The sequence below is a fragment of the Salmo salar genome, chromosome 03, assembly GCF_965601325.2.
Source record: "Salmo salar chromosome 03, fSalSal1, whole genome shotgun sequence".
NCBI lineage: Eukaryota > Metazoa > Chordata > Actinopteri > Salmoniformes > Salmonidae > Salmo > Salmo salar.
In genome coordinates, this window is record NC_138293.1 from 76366562 (window position 1) to 76383328 (window position 16767).

Here is a 16767-nt window from a genome sequence, read left to right on the forward strand (position 1 = left end):
AAGGAGAGTTGTATTTCATTGAAGCTCGTCTGGAGGTTAGTGAACACAGTGTCCAAAGAAGGGCTAGAAGTATACAGAAGGGTGTCATCTGCGTAGAGGTGGATCAGAGAATCGCCAGCCGCAAGAGCGACATCATTGATGTCCCTGTAGCTCAGTTGGTAGAGCATGGTGTTTGCAACGCATGGTGTTTGCAACGCCAGGGTTGTGGGTTCGATTCCCACGGGGGGCCAGTACGGGGAAAAAAAATAAAAAATGTATGAAATGAAATGTAAGTCGCTCTGTATAAGAGCGTCTGCTAAATGACTAAAATGTAAATGTATACAGAAAAAAGAGTTGGCCCGAGAATTGAACCCTGTGGCACCCCCATAGAGACTGCCAGAGGTCTGGATAACAGGCCCTCCGATTTGACACACTGAACTCTGTCTGAGAAGTAGTTGGTGAACCAGGCGAGGCAGTTATTTGAGAAACCAAGGCTGTTGAGCCTGCCATTAAGAATGCGGAGATTGACAGAGTTGAATGCCTTGGCCAGGTCGATGAATACGGCTGCACAGTATTGTCTTTTGTCGATGGCAGTTATGATATCGTTTAAGACCTTGAGCGTGCCTGAGGTGCACCCATGACCAGCTCGGAAACCAGATTGCATAGCAGAGAAGGTACGGTGGGATTCGAAATGGTTGGTGATCCGGTTGTTAACTTGGCTTTCGAAGACCTTAGAAAGGCAGGGTAGGATAGATATAGGTCTGTAACAGTTTGGGTCTAGAGTGTCTCCCCCTTTGAAGAGCGGGATGACCGCGGCAGCTTTCCAATCTTTGGGGATCTCAGACGATACGAAAGAGAGCTATACCTAGCAGCCAACCTGCCTCCACCAATCCCATTTAATTACAGTAAAATACTGTGAAATACAAACCCAATCTCACCTTAATGAATGTCATTCATTAATTATGATTACAGTAGCATTTACTTTTTTACAGTATAATACACTAAATTCTATGGTATTGTACCATGTGTCATTACACAGTACTTATTTTGACACTGTATTTAAATTACAGTAGTTCTACTGCAATATGAAATACATTAACTTACTTACCACTAGCTGCCTGTAAAGTACTGTTGATGTTACAGCAACACCTTAACAATGTACACAACATCAATGCCAAACCAAGTTTCTTCCTGTGAAGCCTGTAAAAAAATTGTTGGATTTACATAATGGGAGGGGGCTTCACAGGAGGGACTACCTGTTTGATCACACTTGCAGGGTGTTTCTCTTGACCACAGTCAGTTTCAGAATATTGATTTAATAACCTACTACTGTAGTGGCTTTACTATGCACCACAGGAGAATCCATGAAATGAAGAGCAACACCACGGCTGTCTTTTAGGCTTTTATGTTGATCTGCAATAGTATTGTGAAAAGACAGGACAGGAACACATCAGTCTCCAATGCACCACCTGACAAGCTGTTCTTTCTCTCTCAGTGTTTTCTCAGACTCTCACAATCACACTCATACATAAAGCCATAATGTATAGTATAAAATAATAACCAGTCCTTAATACAAAGAATGTATAATCTTAATTCTTAGACAATAGAACCATACCTGCAATAGTATTGTGAAAAGACAGGACAGGAACACATCAGTCTCCAATGCACCACCTGACAAGCTGTTCTATACAGGAGCATGAAGAAAGGTAAAACACATATCCTGTCTCACATCCCCAATACATTGCTAGGTGCTTTCAGTGTTGACAGTACCAAAATACAACAACTCATGTACAAAAACACTGCAACACAAACAAGTTACAACGTGAAATCGCCTTTATCCCATTCAGAGCTTAGAGGGCCAAAACGACATCTCCCATAATGCAACACCATCACTAGCCGGTGCTCAGCTAGCCGTCTGCATCACAGAAAGGCATGCTAGCTAGCAACACTTTTAGCACTCTGTAAACTATATTAATAACAACAATAAAACTCTGAAAGTTACGTGTTTCAATAGTCTCACACTCCCTTATAACAATATCTACAGCATTAACCTTGGGACGTTTTATTTATTTCACTTTACGGACTTCTACAAAGGAGTAATCTGCTACACATACCTTTCTCTCTCAGTGTTTTCTCAGACTGAGGAGAACCGGAGCTATGGGTAGTACCAGGGTGTTAGTAGGTGACGTGAGCACCCAGATAAAATAAAATACATTTAATGAAATAAAACCCGAAGATGTTAACATCATTCAGCTACTGTAGCTGCCCACCTAACATCAACAGGCATCACCAGTAGCGCAACAATTAAAATTAGAAACCAAAAGCAAAGTTCCTGGCGATCATAGCGATCTGACTCCCCCTTCTGTCTGAACTTGGATCATTCCTGTTCGCGGGTTTTGGCCACTGACCCTCAATCTGATTGTTCTGCTCTGCGTTGTGTACTATTCCAATAATCAGAAATTTGCTGGAATAACCATTTTAACTCTACCACACTACAATCCGCCTCAATCTACAGTATGGTATTTTAAATATGTATTTTTTTTTGCTTGGTGCCAATATATCATCAGTCCACAGCGTGTGGTTTGTATCTTGTGCTTCACCACTCGTGATTGTGACCACTTTGTGTAACTGGGGAAAATCTCTCGTGAACATCATTAGTGGGTTGATGACAATGATACCTTCAGCTCACTTACGAGAGTCTGTTACACTGTAGGATGCCTGTAGCTATCACTACACCACTCAGTCAGTAGGGTCGGGTGACTGCGCATCACTGGAACACTCATTGATGAAGACTTCCAAATAACAGCATCCTATCCGCTCTCTCCACGAGCTTAGGATCCCTCCTCTCCTCCGGTCTTTGGTTACCATGGGGATGACGCCCACCGATTCGGCCCAGTAGTTGAAGGAGAGGCGGGTCCATCAGACGGTCAGCTGGGGAAGAAGAGAAGAAGCGTCCTCCGGGCCAAATCTCGACTGCGGTCACCTCACTGCCAACGCCCGTCCATCCATCCATAATGCGCGAAATAGTGCATCTGCAAGCCGGCCAGTGCGGTAACCAGATCGGAGCCAAGGTATCATTGTTGACTCCTTTGTATTTTACCAAGAAAATAGATTGCTTCATGTGAATGATTGCAGGCGAGCTAGTTATACCTCTTTTTTTTTTTACCTCTGCGTAGCAAAATGAAGAAAGGCCGCTGATAATCCACCCATAAGACTTGTAGAGAAAGCTGGTGCAGAACTGTGTGCATTATCGATTAGCTATAATATAACATGCATGAAAAATGCATGGTCATTCCGTGCACAAAATAAATATGTGTATAAGAGAAATAGGCTAAACAATAGCTATATCCGATTAATATCAGTTTATATCACTTTTGCATATGAAATGGGCAGATTTGTTATTGTTGCTGCTGACTCATTCCCAATGGTTATTTGGGGACCCTAAATGGACGTGCGGTGGAAGGGAGAGATAACGGTACTAGAATACCTTCCTCTCCTCTCTTTTATGACACGACATATTTAACCTGATAAATATTTAGATCTAAATGGAATTTTAATGCTTAATTGAAATCATTTAGAGGCTTACATAATTATGTAAAGGGAATATTTACTGCAAATCATGCTATTTGTGTTTCTCACAAAAAGGTAAATGTCCATGCAACAGAAAAGACATTGCATTATATATATTTATTTATATTTTATATTCTAACTTGCATTTTAAATGGATGCTTCTGTGTATTGCTATTGAGTGCATCTCAACTCCTCTCTCTCTCACTGTCTCAGTTCTGGGAGGTGATCAGTGATGAGCATGGCATCGACCCGACTGGCACCTACCATGGAGACAGCGACCTGCAGCTAGACAGGATCAATGTGTACTACAATGAGGCCTCAGGTACAGTATGCACATTATAGGTACAGTATGCACATTAGCATTGAATACATGAACCACATTATGTCTCCAATTATTGAAACAAACAGAAACATGCACAATTGATTAAATAGACTCTTGTATTAACAATTTTAAAAAATACTGGCATTCAGAGGTACCCTATTATCACAAATACAGTGCAAATATGCACAGTAATAATATTTATTTTCTTTTTCAGGTGGGAAGTATGTCCCCCGTGCCATTCTGGTGGATCTGGAGCCGGGCACCATGGACTCTGTCAGGTCTGGCCCCTTCGGACAGATCTTCAGGCCAGACAACTTTGTCTTTGGTGAGTGGTTGGTGTGTTCAGTGCAGATATGAGATTTGGTGGTAGACTACTTCTAAAATCTTGTCCAGGAAATAATGGGTTATGACACTTCTGTCTGCAGGCCAGAGTGGAGCTGGAAACAACTGGGCCAAGGGCCACTACACAGAGGGAGCAGAGCTGGTAGACTCTGTCATGGATGTAGTGAGGAAGGAGGCAGAGAGCTGTGACTGCCTCCAGGGCTTCCAGCTCACCCACTCTCTGGGTGGGGGTACTGGCTCTGGCATGGGCACCCTGCTCATCAGCAAGATCCGCGAGGAGTACCCTGACCGAATCATGAACACCTTCAGCGTGGTGCCCTCTCCTAAAGTGTCCGACACAGTGGTGGAGCCCTACAATGCCACCCTCTCTGTGCATCAGCTGGTGGAGAACACAGATGAGACCTTCTGCATCGACAACGAAGCCCTCTACGACATCTGCTTCCGCACTCTCAAGCTCACCACACCCACCTATGGAGACCTCAACCACCTGGTGTCAGCCACCATGAGTGGAGTGACCACCTGCCTTCGTTTCCCTGGCCAGCTCAACGCCGACCTCCGCAAACTGGCTGTCAACATGGTGCCCTTCCCCCGCCTACACTTCTTCATGCCCGGCTTCGCCCCCCTCACCAGCAGGGGGAGCCAACAGTACCGCGCCCTGTCCGTGCCTGAGCTCACCCAGCAGATGTTCGACTCCAAGAACATGATGGCGGCCTGTGACCCTCGTCATGGCCGTTACCTCACCGTAGCCGCCATCTTCCGTGGTCGCATGTCCATGAAGGAGGTTGACGAGCAGATGCTCAACGTCCAGAACAAGAACAGCAGCTACTTTGTGGAATGGATCCCCAACAACGTGAAGACCGCTGTCTGCGACATCCCACCCCGCGGCCTCAAGATGGCTGCCACCTTCATCGGCAACAGCACAGCCATCCAGGAGCTGTTCAAGCGTATCTCTGAGCAGTTCACTGCCATGTTCCGCCGTAAGGCCTTCCTTCACTGGTACACCGGAGAGGGTATGGATGAGATGGAGTTCACTGAGGCTGAGAGCAACATGAATGACCTGGTGTCTGAGTACCAGCAGTACCAAGATGCCACCGCTGAGGAGGGCGAGTTTGAAGAGGAGGGAGAAGAGGAAGCCGCCTAAACCATCCAGTCACTCAACTACCAAACAGTCTATCACTCCCCTCCGTCCTGTCCCCAACTCCACCCCTTCATCCTTACCATCTGCTTTCTCTCAAGAAGGCAGATGTTCCAAAATGAATTGAATGTTTTTCCACATTAGACAGTGATCTTACCAGATAGTAGTGAACTTTTGACATTATTTTGTTGTTGTATGTTGGAAATTCACTGAATTGTTTCAATTTTTCCTACATTCATCTCATCATTGCTTTATGGAATTAAAAGCAAGTGATTTTAAAGTTCAAATTAAATTGGTCCTTACTCTATGTTTTTATTGTTTATATATGATGGGTGTTATAAATATGGTCTTATATAAACTTGATTACTGTACAACATGAAATTAAAATGGCACACTAGGTTAAAGTCAGCATGTACAATTACAATATGTTCACATACTGTAAATTATATGAATTTGAAGCCATGAGCCCAAAATGTCAAAGGTAAAAGCAGATTTACAAACCAGAAAAGGCCAACCACAGTTGGAAACTGGGTTTGTGAGGGAGCATTAACTATAGGCTGAAGACAAACTGCACTGCCCACTATGGGTTCATGCCAATGAGTTAGTAGCAATAAACTCTGCATTGGAATGCATTCCTAGAATGTAACAACAGGCAAAATGAGACTGACGTATAGTGACTGCATTCTTCACTTCCCAGCTCCTGCAGTCAGTTGCCGCTGGCTAATAATTCTGACTGAAGCTATATTGTCAATCACAGCTTCACCGAAAGCTGACTCGTAAGGTCTGCATGCTGAGCAAGTGCGTTATTTCTCATACACTTCACACTCACCATTTTAGGGATGTCTGATACATGATGTCAGCTGATACGATGCTCTGTCTTCTGTTTTTCCCCTCTCGTTAATTCCTCATAGAAGTCTGGTTGTGTTTTCACAAGAAAGAGAGAGACAGAAGCAAGTCTTGACATCATCTGATCAAAGTCCAACACTGATTATGCAAAGAAAATCTACTGAGGTGGCCAATTCTAAAAATGACTATTAGTATTTATTTAACATGCAGGCTACAATAGATAAATATGTCATGACATTGTGAAACAACTACATGATGAGAATTGAATCCCATCATAGGCTTTGCAACATACAAACAGCGTACTGGTAAGAACACACATAGAACATATGATCTAATGTAGTATCACATTTCAGCCAATGTTAAATTAATGTAACAATTCTGAAATACTACAATACAATTATTCAAACGTAAACAATCATTCATTTTGTGCTTAAATATTATTAATAAGGACATAATTATTTGTTCTGCACACAGTATCCACAAACAGAATATCCCACTGGGAGAAATGTTTTCTAGATAATATTAGCTTACAGTGTCATTATCTGTAAAGCTGGATACAGGACTGATTCAGTAGTGAGACATGTATTGAGGTAAGTAATCAGTGTAAAAATCTAGACAATGAAATGCTTTTCTGACAATCAATAGTGGTTAAACAAATATTATTGCACGCTATACATTTAAGTAATCTATAAGGAATTTATACAAACATTTACATTACATTCCAATATCATTTTTTGCATGTATCAAGGTAGCACAGGTAACAGCAGTCTGCTTACGATTATAGCAGTTAGACTGTATCCAGTCTTTTAGTAGGGCCAAATTGCCTCGACAGAGGACTGAAATACTCAGACTGAAATGTATTTACCAAAGACGAGTATGAGCAGGGACTGAATACTGGTCCTCTTCCATATAGTGCAGGTGATGGTTTGGTTCCTCTTCCAGTATGACCATTTGAATGATTGTGTACATGTCTATCCCATTCAAATATGCCAGTGCTATTAAATAACACACCACAGAGAAAGCAGTCAGAGCCTCATGGACCTTAGATCTAGTTGTTCTAGTTGCGGGCTGTGGTATTTGTAGTAGCTATCCCAACGTCTGTGTCTGGGTTCTGTACTAGCACTAGTCCATGTGTTTGCAGTACGTACAGTACACAGTGCCTGGGCCCTCCTCTTCCAGGGCTAGGTGCTGTGTACCTCTCGTCCCATCCTGTATCTGTCAACGTTGTGTCATGACCCTCTAATATCTAGGTAATCATCAGCTCTTTAGGTGGAGCTTCTACAGTCATCAGGATTTTGCTGTTGCTTGGATGTACAGGACAGGTGTTGAGATACTTCTAAGAGACTAGGCTCAGATGAGTCTTTCCTCCTTGGGCAGTTTGAGTGCATCTGGTGTCTCAACACTGCTGGCCCCCGTCTGCTCCTCAGCACTGGGGCGGTACGTCCCCTCTGTCTGCCTCTTCTTCCTCACCACGCAGAAAAGCCACACTAGCACAGCAGATGCTATGGCCAGCAGCCCCAGTATAACAGTCGGGGCCACAATAGCTGCAATGTTGGGTCCCTAGAGGCAGAACAACACAGGGGTGGTAGTCATTCTCACAAATAAAGCTCTGGATACTTCTGGTTTAATTTCCTCTAACAAAAACAGAGATAAAGATAGCAGCAGCTTACTCACTGGGGCAGTTGTGTTAGAGGGTAATCTATTAGTTGTGTTGTCCCCTGTAGAAAACATTAATGATTACCACTCAGGTCATTGTAATAGTTTGCTACAAGAATACAAATACACCCTCTCTTTGATCAATGTAGGATAACACAATAGGTTTGAACAATGTGGGAAAACGGGTCATTTCAAAATTACACTGTATACCAAGTGCAGGTGATGGAAATAACACGTGTGGTGCTCTGAGGCAACAACTCCACACATGACCACATACCAGAACAACACGCACATGTAAAAGCATGTATATGGGTATTGTTTGTATTATTTTTTTGTTGTATTGTTTGCATATCGTTGTATGTTCAATTTGTGACTGTGTCAGTGTTTTGTTACTTTTCATGTTTTGTGTTTTTTGAGGACCCCAGGAAGAGTAGTTGCAGCTTCTGCAAAAGCTAATGGGGATCCTAATAAACAAATAAGCAAACGTTTTAACACATCAAGTTACTTAAATACAGTTAAGAGTCATTTATTTACAGCCTAGGGGGAGGGGGAAACAAAACAGAAAGGTGGAAGTTGATGTCATTTTTAGATTGATAGATTGACAACATAATAGCCTATTGCAATGCGATGGGATCACTGAGTTCCTCAAGTCCAGTGCTTTTTTCAGGCACTTTCTCCATGACAAGCCATGTGATTACTCTGTGACATCCCGCACAGTAACTACTTGAATGTAGGAGAGGGGGAGGAGAGGACTTGGAATGCGGCCTTTGCCTGTGGTCAGTGAAGCTAAGCCCCTGAACAGTTTTATTAGTTGAAGTATCCGGAAAAGCACTATTATATTTTGGTTACCATGTCAGTGCAGTGTCAAAGTGATTATTGACTATTAATTCACAGTAGATGTCTTGCGTAGAAAACTTCATCGCCCATTTAGGGATGTCTAACTAAGTTAATGATTGGCTAATGCAAATAGTAAAATAGTAAACTCCCCCTGGGGCAAAAGTACACCATGATAACAAAAAACAAGGGTAGGTTGTTTGGGGGAGGGGCACAACTTTTGCTCAAAATGAGACACCGAAAAACCTCCTGTAGCAGTGACAGCCAGATACGTTTATTGTAGCAAACTAACTACGGTTGACAGTACAGCTTGGAGGTGTCTGCATTGGAGTGCAGCCATTGTTCAGTGTTGTCCCATTACCAGAAAAGCAGAAGAACACTCAGAACAACAACTAAGGGCAGCTTTATCTATTGTTTCTTGCTGGGTAACATACAGCTATAATGCATTGTGAAAACGTTCTATAAGCACATACAAACCCCTTATAATGTCTTACTATCATCTGATAATGATCCTGACTAACAGTTCAGTGCACTGACGACTAGCAGTGTAAAATATAACATATAAGGGCTCATACGTACTTTATAACAAGTAATAAAGCATTACAAATACGAGCATTATGTATTACCATAAGTCTATCAGAGAAATCACATGTCCGCATTAAGAAAAGTGGGTGTACCAGAGCTTTTCATACCAATGGTTCCTACCCAAAGCTCTCACGCATTACGAAATATTTGTACAACCTGTTGGCATGTTACTGCATGCTTTAGTTTTTATTGAGTAATGCCTAGAAATGTGTGAAACCTGCTTTTGTGCATATCGTTCCAAGCAGTCGTACAGTAGATTGTTTGTCTGTGGTCAGAGACAATCCAGTGTGGTGGTGATGGGGTTATTTCACAAGAAGGATGGGGGGGGGGGGGGGGTTGTAGAGGTAGTGGCATGACTCACCCACAACCCAGGAAGGATTACTCCCCAAGATCAGGAGTATGACACTCCCAGCCAGGAGACCAGGCCAGGCCGTCATGTCTGGGAGCAGTGCCATCTCCATTCAAACCAATGGGTTCTAAAGAGGGTAGACCATCAGCAAGGGGACGCCTGGACATCAGCAAGGGGCCATTTCATCAGGAGTAGTGCTCAGCAGCACAAACACACCGGCGTCAGTCTCCAGGGCCGCTCTAAAGAGATGAAGGTGATAGTGTTAAAGAAAAAAAGAGCAGTTCATATGGAGCTACACTGAGCCCGAGTCTCTATTGAAACCCCAATGTTATTGAGTCTGGTTCATAAAGTGACATAAAATGTAAGAGAAGATGAAATCATAACAGCTTTCTATACTTCATTCTGCATAGAATCATTGTAAGTCCCAGGAGAAACAATTATCCCATACCATGACAATACAATAGAACATAATGAATCAAGTTATTATAAACATTTCAGACTGTCAGAAACTGTCCAATCAGAAATTGATAGGGCTGCAGGTAGCCTAGCGGTTAAGAGCGTTGGGCCAGTAACTGAAAGGTCGCTGGTTAGAATCCCTGAGCCGACTAGATAAAAAATCTTAGGATGTCCCCTTAAGCAAGGCACTTAACCCTAATGGCTCCTGGAAGTCACTCTGGATAAGAACATCTGCTAAATGACTAAAATGTACATTTGACCTTAGAGGCAAAATTACAATTGTGATTAATTCAGCACCATGTCGAAACATGACCACCCCCCAAAAAATGTGAGTTAAGTTTTCTGTCCCTTCAAGGCACATTCTGGATCATTTGTTTGAGACATATATAGGCCTATACGCCAAATGAAACGTTTAAGGTGGGCTGACTTAGTAAAACTAGTGGTATATGAGAACAATTGCACCTGTTCAGGGAGGTGGGGAGGGAGGGCATTGAAATAACAAATGACAATTCATAAATCATATTCTTAGTGAATGTTGTGAAAGTAGCATCCTATCGAAATAAAATGAAAGCCTTATAAAAGTACTGTAAAGTATTGGATTTATAGTGCCCCATAATTCATTTCCAATACTTCCAAGCCATTTTATGTAAAGAGAAACTGCACTCCTGCTCCACAACAAATTAGTCGATCTAATAATACAAGAAGTATAGGATTTTATTATCGACAGACCTGTACAGAACATTATACACACCTTTTCACCGAATAATGTTGATAACCGTTTTAGGCAACGGGGATCAATCCAACTCCTTGCGAAAAAACAACGTCTCGCTTCCGCCGCCTCACCTAATCGAGTGAGTGGGTGAACCGAAACTGGATCATATGTTAGGACGTGTTTATGATTAAACCTCTCCCAACAATGTCTGAAAAATAATCTGCAAACTAAATCCGATCGCAAAGCAGTTTTACTGGCTGAATGGGTTTATTTTTTATATATATCACCGTAGATTACCTGTATAGGTTTAACTATGTAAAACAGTTTTTTTAATTCTCTCTTCACATCGCCCCTATGGTCACATGGTTCACTTCAGTCTCGTGTTACAGTACCTGAGCCCAGTATCAACCTGTGGCACAGGAGACAGATACCCTTTGTATGATGAGGCACCAGATTAGTGGACAAAAATCCACCTGCTCAATGGAGCCTACTTCCTCCCATTGCTCATGCTCTCTCACTCATTATGGATCCTTAACTATTAGAGTTCTATGGGACCCTTTCTCAAGATCTACTATTCTATTGATGTGTGTCTGAAGCCTTGAACGTGTTCATCTACCTTTTTTTCCATCTGCAAAAGAAATATAAAAGGCTGTGAAATATGTTCAGGCCCAATGAGTAAACACTGAACATTTTGAGAAGCTTTGGGCTGCATTTTTTAAATCCTGTATTTTAAGGGACACATGTTTCATGTGAGTGCATGGTGAGAATTTGTTTGCAGTTTTAGGACCTCTAGTGGAGAGCAATTGTATTTTTCTAGCTGACTCTATCCTCAAAGCAAGATAAAAAAGAATCCTGAAATACCATAAGCACAGCTAATCATGGTCCCTTAATTATTGCCTAATCACAGTTTCATCTAGGCCTATGCCAGAATGTGACTGAAGACTGGCATAGAAAACACAATCTGATCAATGTATGATTCTATTTCCATGTTTGTATTTGGTGTGGTTGATTGTCAAGCCATAACCACCCCAATATTGTATGTTATGTAGGCCTACATTCTGCAGTCTGCAAAAAAACACTGATTAGTCACATCAGAAAGTATCTCTGCCACATAGGTCCTTCGGTTAATGGTCTCCCATGTATTGACGCACACAACATAAACTTGAAGTATGCATCATCAATTGCTAGAGCCCTACACATATACACAAATCCACTGAAACACACACAAACGTGGTGTAGACATTATGGGACCAAAAATGAAATAGTCTTGGGACTTTCCTCAACGCTCCAGACTGGAATGTAGACATGTTTCCATCTAAAAGAGTGGCTGAATTTGGTACAGTGGTTGTGTTTGTTTGCTTTGGCAAAAGCAGTGGGGTACATGGGGGAGTTGGGTCGTGTCAATTGAATTTCTACCTGAAACGTTTTGTAATTGCAAGCGTCTTGTGGCGTTATTCCTGCACTACGTACTTGTTGCTTGCCAACCATAGCTTTACTGTTGTTCTACCCAGCGAATCATCGTTTAGAACAGAAAAAACACCCGCCCCATTTCATTCGACATTTTGGTGGCTTTGTGAAATTTACTGGCGGGTGGTTTTTGAAATAGCTGTTTTGAACAAAACTAGTCAGAGGAATATTCCAGATAACAGTAAATACTTAAAAAATTAATAGCACTTTCTTTAAAAAATACAATTTCTGTAGAAATGATTGGCTCATATAGCAGGCGATCATAACAAATATATATATATACCTAGTCATTTCAAAATTACACTAAAGCGTAACTGTCAACCTGCGAAATCAGATACATTTTTAAATGCAACAACCGAATTTCTTCAGTGATAGAATTGATCTTTGTATACGCTGCGTGAGAACATTGCTTGCTCGTTGCTACATTGTTGAGGCCTGAAACCTTCCACGGGAAAATTTGCGAGCCACTCAGCCAGCGTGTCTGTCACTCGCAGCCGGAACCGCAATAATGGCGAAGGTTCAAGTACTAAATGTCGCTGTCCTCGATAACCCGAGTCGATTCGGAAACCCATTTCAATTTGAAATAACATTTGAGTGCATGGAAGACCTGCCAGAAGGTAAGTGTTGTGCTCACCTGTCGAATAATTACTTTGTTTATTCTCATCTGACGATGTATAGTTAGCTTGCTAATGTTAGCTCGCTAGCTAAATCTCATCTGACAATTTATGGCTAGTTTGCTAACGTTACCTCGCTAACAAAATTGCCAGTTTGAACATGAAGTAACTAGCCTAGTTGAGAATCTCCCTAGCTAGCTCTCAGATTCTCAACTAGGCCAGCTACTTCATGTTCAAACTGGCAATTTAGCTAGCGAGGTAACGTTAGCAAACATGCCATAAATCGTTTAGATGAGAATTAACAAAGTAATTATTCGACCGGGTGGCAAACAATGGTTAATTAATCCCTTATGTCTACTGAACAAAGAGTTGGCTCGTTTAAAAAAAAGTGTGTGTGTGTGTGTGTGTATATATATATATATATATATATATATATATATATATGACATTGTACTTTGATATTGCTTAACTACACGATGGCGTTAGTTGATATTGCTAGTTAGTTGGCTATTTTGCCTATAGCTGGCTAGCTTAGCCAGAATGGTGTCCAACTTTTGTTTGTATTTGGTCGGCGGCGGCGGGGAATTCTGACGGAGGTAACTAACGTTAACTTCTAGAACACGTATTGACATGTCCACTTGCCTTTCGCGTTATCTACCCAAACAATCAAATAATTTCACAGGTGTCAATCATAACAGCATTCTGACCAAAGCAGTCTTCAGTCCAGCTATTTCCTTGCTTTCTCCAAAGTTGCGAACTGAGTTTGTGGGCCGGAAGACAGTGATTTGACTTTATAATTTTCTGTGTTGCAGATCTTGAGTGGAAGATCATATATGTGGGTTCAGCAGAGAGTGAAGAGTATGACCAGACCCTTGACTCTGTTCTGGTTGGCCCAGTACCAGCTGGGAGGCACATGTTTGTGTTCCAGGTGAGTTTTTTTTGTATTTATAGATGGCAGTAACTAACAATGTTATTTCAGCAGTAGTCTGGCAGCAGCTTTCCTTGCCCCTCTTCATTTCTCTCTCTCTTTTTCAGATATAATTTACATAACACTGGCCAACTGTGAACATTAACATCTTCACAAAGCAACTGATTTGATGATGCAGAGGTTGTTGATTCTGTCCTTAGTGACAGCCCTAGCGATGGAAACCGTTCCCGAAAAGTAACACTGAGCTTATAACATAATCACTAGTAACACACTGGTGCTGTATTGGAGAAACCAGATATAGAAACTACACCCTCCCTCTTACCCCGCTCTTCTCCTGCCTTCCTCCTTGCACCTCATCTACAGTATGTTATCCTTCAACAGGCGGATGCCCCAAACACGGGTCTGATTCCAGAAAGTGATGCTGTCGGTGTAACTGTGGCGCTAATCACCTGTACATACCGCGGACAGGAGTTCATTCGTATCGGGTACTACGTCAACAACGAGTACACCGACCCTGAGCTGCGGGAAAACCCACCCATAAAACCTGACTATGGACAGGTAAAGGAGGAAACTCAATGGGTGTGCTTGACTGTGTTTCCTTCCAGGAAGATGTTCAAGTTTTATTAGTCGTATGTACAGGATACATAAGGTATACACCGTCCAACGAAATGCTTACTTGCACTTTACTTGTTCCCTCCCATCTGCCCTTGTTCACTACCATTCACAGATCTGACAGGACTGTTGTATTAATATTGAGTAAACTAGGTGGAGCTATTGCTTACACCTACCAATTTTGATCAGATCTATGAAGGGGAATGAATGATGGCAGAGGAGAGGGGACAACCTTTTGGAATTAAATTAAACCTTTGCGTTGTGGAAGGGCGAAATATCCATTAATATTGGTCTTAAAGTGCAAACTCCGCTCACTCATCAGGGGCACGTGTGCCACAGTACTGCTCAGGCTTTCGTATAATGTAAAAATGGAACATGTCTTATTGCAAATATAAGTACATCTACTGAATAATTTCCCCCTTAATGCTGTTTGTCTTCCAGCTCCAGAGAAATATTTTGGCTTCAAACCCACGTGTAACAAGATTCCATATCAACTGGGAAGGGTGTGCAGAAAGGATGGAAGACTCAGAGAATGTGGATCCTGCCCCCAACTCTATGCTGCCCCCATCTTGCCTCCCGGGCAAGGCCCCACCCATAGGGTTGCTACCTGACAACTCTATGGACTGCTTGTAGAGGGAAACGTACATATACACATAATCTTTGATCAACCCAACACTATAAGCAGAAGAATGGACATGGACATTCTGACTTGGATGTACAGCCAGCTTTGCCTTACAGCTGCCCTTATTTCCCAGAAACTGTCAACAACACACTCCCACCATGGACTACAGTGTCTTGCAACCAAGACAATCTTTCTGGAGTAATCTTTATTATCTATTGGAAGTTTTTCACTTTCATGTCTATAACATGGTGAAAAAAAGTTGTAAAACTAATTCATCCCTTCATTTTTAATACTATCAACAGGGCGACAGCTGAAGTATCCAAGTTTCCATAGATGGTTAGCAGCTAATTGGCAGAAATTCTGATTCACACCAACTAGTCAGCTGTTAATTATGTGATGTAAATACCAACAGGATTATGACACTAGTGAAGCAAAATGGAGGAAGAAATGACTCAAGCTGCTGGAAGGAAAATAATGGTGGTATTTTTTTGAACTTTCTGAGCCATTGTGTTTCAGTGGTTATGGTCCTTATAGCATTTTAGTTACACTTTTCCCTGTTGGTGTTTTGGGAGACTTTTGGATGGGTGGGGGGGGGGTGCTAATAACGGTATGTACATATGTTTATTTTCCTGTGTGCCATTTTGTTTTTGAATTAAATATCTTTTTATGTGATGCGTGTGATTGTCCCTGACAAGCTTTGAGACGTGATGGCAGATGTTGCAACTCTAGGAGAAAAACCTTTTTTCAACATTGAAATGTTTTGCATTGAAAATAATGAGTGGGGCTTCCTCGACTTTTTGTTACATTCATAAATATCTGTAGTGTAGTATGCTCACCTATAGTGCACATTTTGAAATTGATAGTCTGGCTTGCTTGTTGCCATGCAATTTGAATTACAGCTGTGTTCAAGACAAAATTGTGAAAATGTTAACATACAAATCTCCCCTTTTCATTGAATCCTGTTCTCGTGTCATTGACTTCAGAGTTCACTGAATGTTATTGTAATCCTTTTGTGAACGGTTTGCTGAAAAAACATGCATGTATGGACGCTTGCAATTATTGACAGCTATGAAATGTATGACTGTCATTTTCTGCATAGGAGATAATGGCAAAAGCGGTATGTGAATGTGGGCTGTCTGGTGGTAAAATCTGATATCTAGGACGATTCGTGCAATATGAAATAGAACTAAATGACACTGGTTTCCTTACCAGTCATACTAACAACATTTACATTTTTGTCCAATTTAGCTGTTTTTAGATGCATGTAATTCGCTCTGGATAAAAGCGTCGATCTGCTAAATTACTCAATATAAATGTACATTTACCAATATAACTTGGAATGTATCAAGTGGTTAGATATTCTGAAAACGTAGTCTCTGCGTGCGTTAAATTCTGACCAACTTTCTAAAAATAGCCCGTCTTGACGTCACACAGCCAATCACGGATTAGTCGGGCGGGAGGGGTCGGTATAGGGACAGTTTGCTACAGGCCTAGCATTTCGATAATACTTTAGTATGCACGAATAAGACGAACTTTTGGAAGAGGTGAATCATACCTGTATTTCTCGACCATTGAGTTAACCAAAATCAGCAAGGAAAAACCAACTATTTGGTAAACTAGAGGAAAATAATAGATGACGTTATTAGCTGGTCTGAGAAGGCGGGCTAAAAAGACAATTTGACAGATACCAATAGACAAATCACAACATCACAACGTTTGGATTTACTGATGCATATCC

The 16767-nt window shown here is 41.7% G+C and overlaps 3 protein-coding genes across 3 annotated transcripts; 2 read left to right on the plus strand and 1 right to left on the minus strand.

Annotated features, from left to right (window-relative positions):
- The first annotated feature begins 2896 nt into the window (after nt 1-2896).
- Nucleotides 2897-5640, plus strand: LOC106601614 (tubulin beta-4B chain-like). The gene is made up of 4 exons (XM_082972208.1): nt 2897-3050; nt 3763-3871; nt 4086-4196; nt 4297-5640. Exons 1-4 carry the CDS (start codon nt 2994-2996, stop codon nt 5352-5354), a joined length of 1335 nt encoding a protein of 444 aa, XP_082828334.1. The 5' UTR covers nt 2897-2993; the 3' UTR covers nt 5355-5640.
- Nucleotides 5641-6904: 1264 nt separating this feature from the next.
- Nucleotides 6905-11106, minus strand: LOC106601616 (protein crumbs homolog 3). The gene is made up of 4 exons (XM_014193957.3): nt 10826-11106; nt 9631-9857; nt 7869-7912; nt 6905-7754 (listed from the first exon to the last, which is right to left on the minus strand). Exons 2-4 carry the CDS (start codon nt 9728-9730, stop codon nt 7545-7547), a joined length of 354 nt encoding a protein of 117 aa, XP_014049432.1. The 5' UTR covers nt 9731-9857; nt 10826-11106; the 3' UTR covers nt 6905-7544.
- Nucleotides 11107-12342: 1236 nt separating this feature from the next.
- Nucleotides 12343-15701, plus strand: LOC106606512 (histone chaperone asf1b-B). The gene is made up of 4 exons (XM_045715398.2): nt 12343-12870; nt 13680-13795; nt 14177-14353; nt 14849-15701. The coding sequence occupies exons 1-4, from the start codon at nt 12762-12764 to the stop codon at nt 15038-15040; spliced, it is 594 nt and encodes a 197-aa protein (XP_045571354.1). The 5' UTR covers nt 12343-12761; the 3' UTR covers nt 15041-15701.
- The last annotated feature ends 1066 nt before the right edge of the window (nt 15702-16767 follow it).

Coding starts and splice junctions, on each gene's coding strand:
- LOC106601614 (XM_082972208.1), top strand. CDS start 2,994: ATGCGCGAAATAGTGCATCTGCAAGCCGGCCAGTGCGGTAACCAGATC. Junction 3,872..4,085: donor GTACTACAATGAGGCCTCAG/GTACAGTATGCA, acceptor TTTCTTTTTCAG/GTGGGAAGTATGTCCCCCGT. Junction 4,197..4,296: donor GCCAGACAACTTTGTCTTTG/GTGAGTGGTTGG, acceptor TTCTGTCTGCAG/GCCAGAGTGGAGCTGGAAAC.
- LOC106601616 (XM_014193957.3), bottom strand. CDS start 9,730: ATGGAGATGGCACTGCTCCCAGACATGACGGCCTGGCCTGGTCTCCTG. Junction 7,913..9,630: donor TAATCCTTCCTGGGTTGTGG/GTGAGTCATGCC, acceptor TGTTTTCTACAG/GGGACAACACAACTAATAGA. Junction 7,755..7,868: donor CCTCTAACACAACTGCCCCA/GTGAGTAAGCTG, acceptor TTCTGCCTCTAG/GGACCCAACATTGCAGCTAT.
- LOC106606512 (XM_045715398.2), top strand. CDS start 12,762: ATGGCGAAGGTTCAAGTACTAAATGTCGCTGTCCTCGATAACCCGAGT. Junction 12,871..13,679: donor CATGGAAGACCTGCCAGAAG/GTAAGTGTTGTG, acceptor TCTGTGTTGCAG/ATCTTGAGTGGAAGATCATA. Junction 14,354..14,848: donor TAAAACCTGACTATGGACAG/GTAAAGGAGGAA, acceptor TTTGTCTTCCAG/CTCCAGAGAAATATTTTGGC.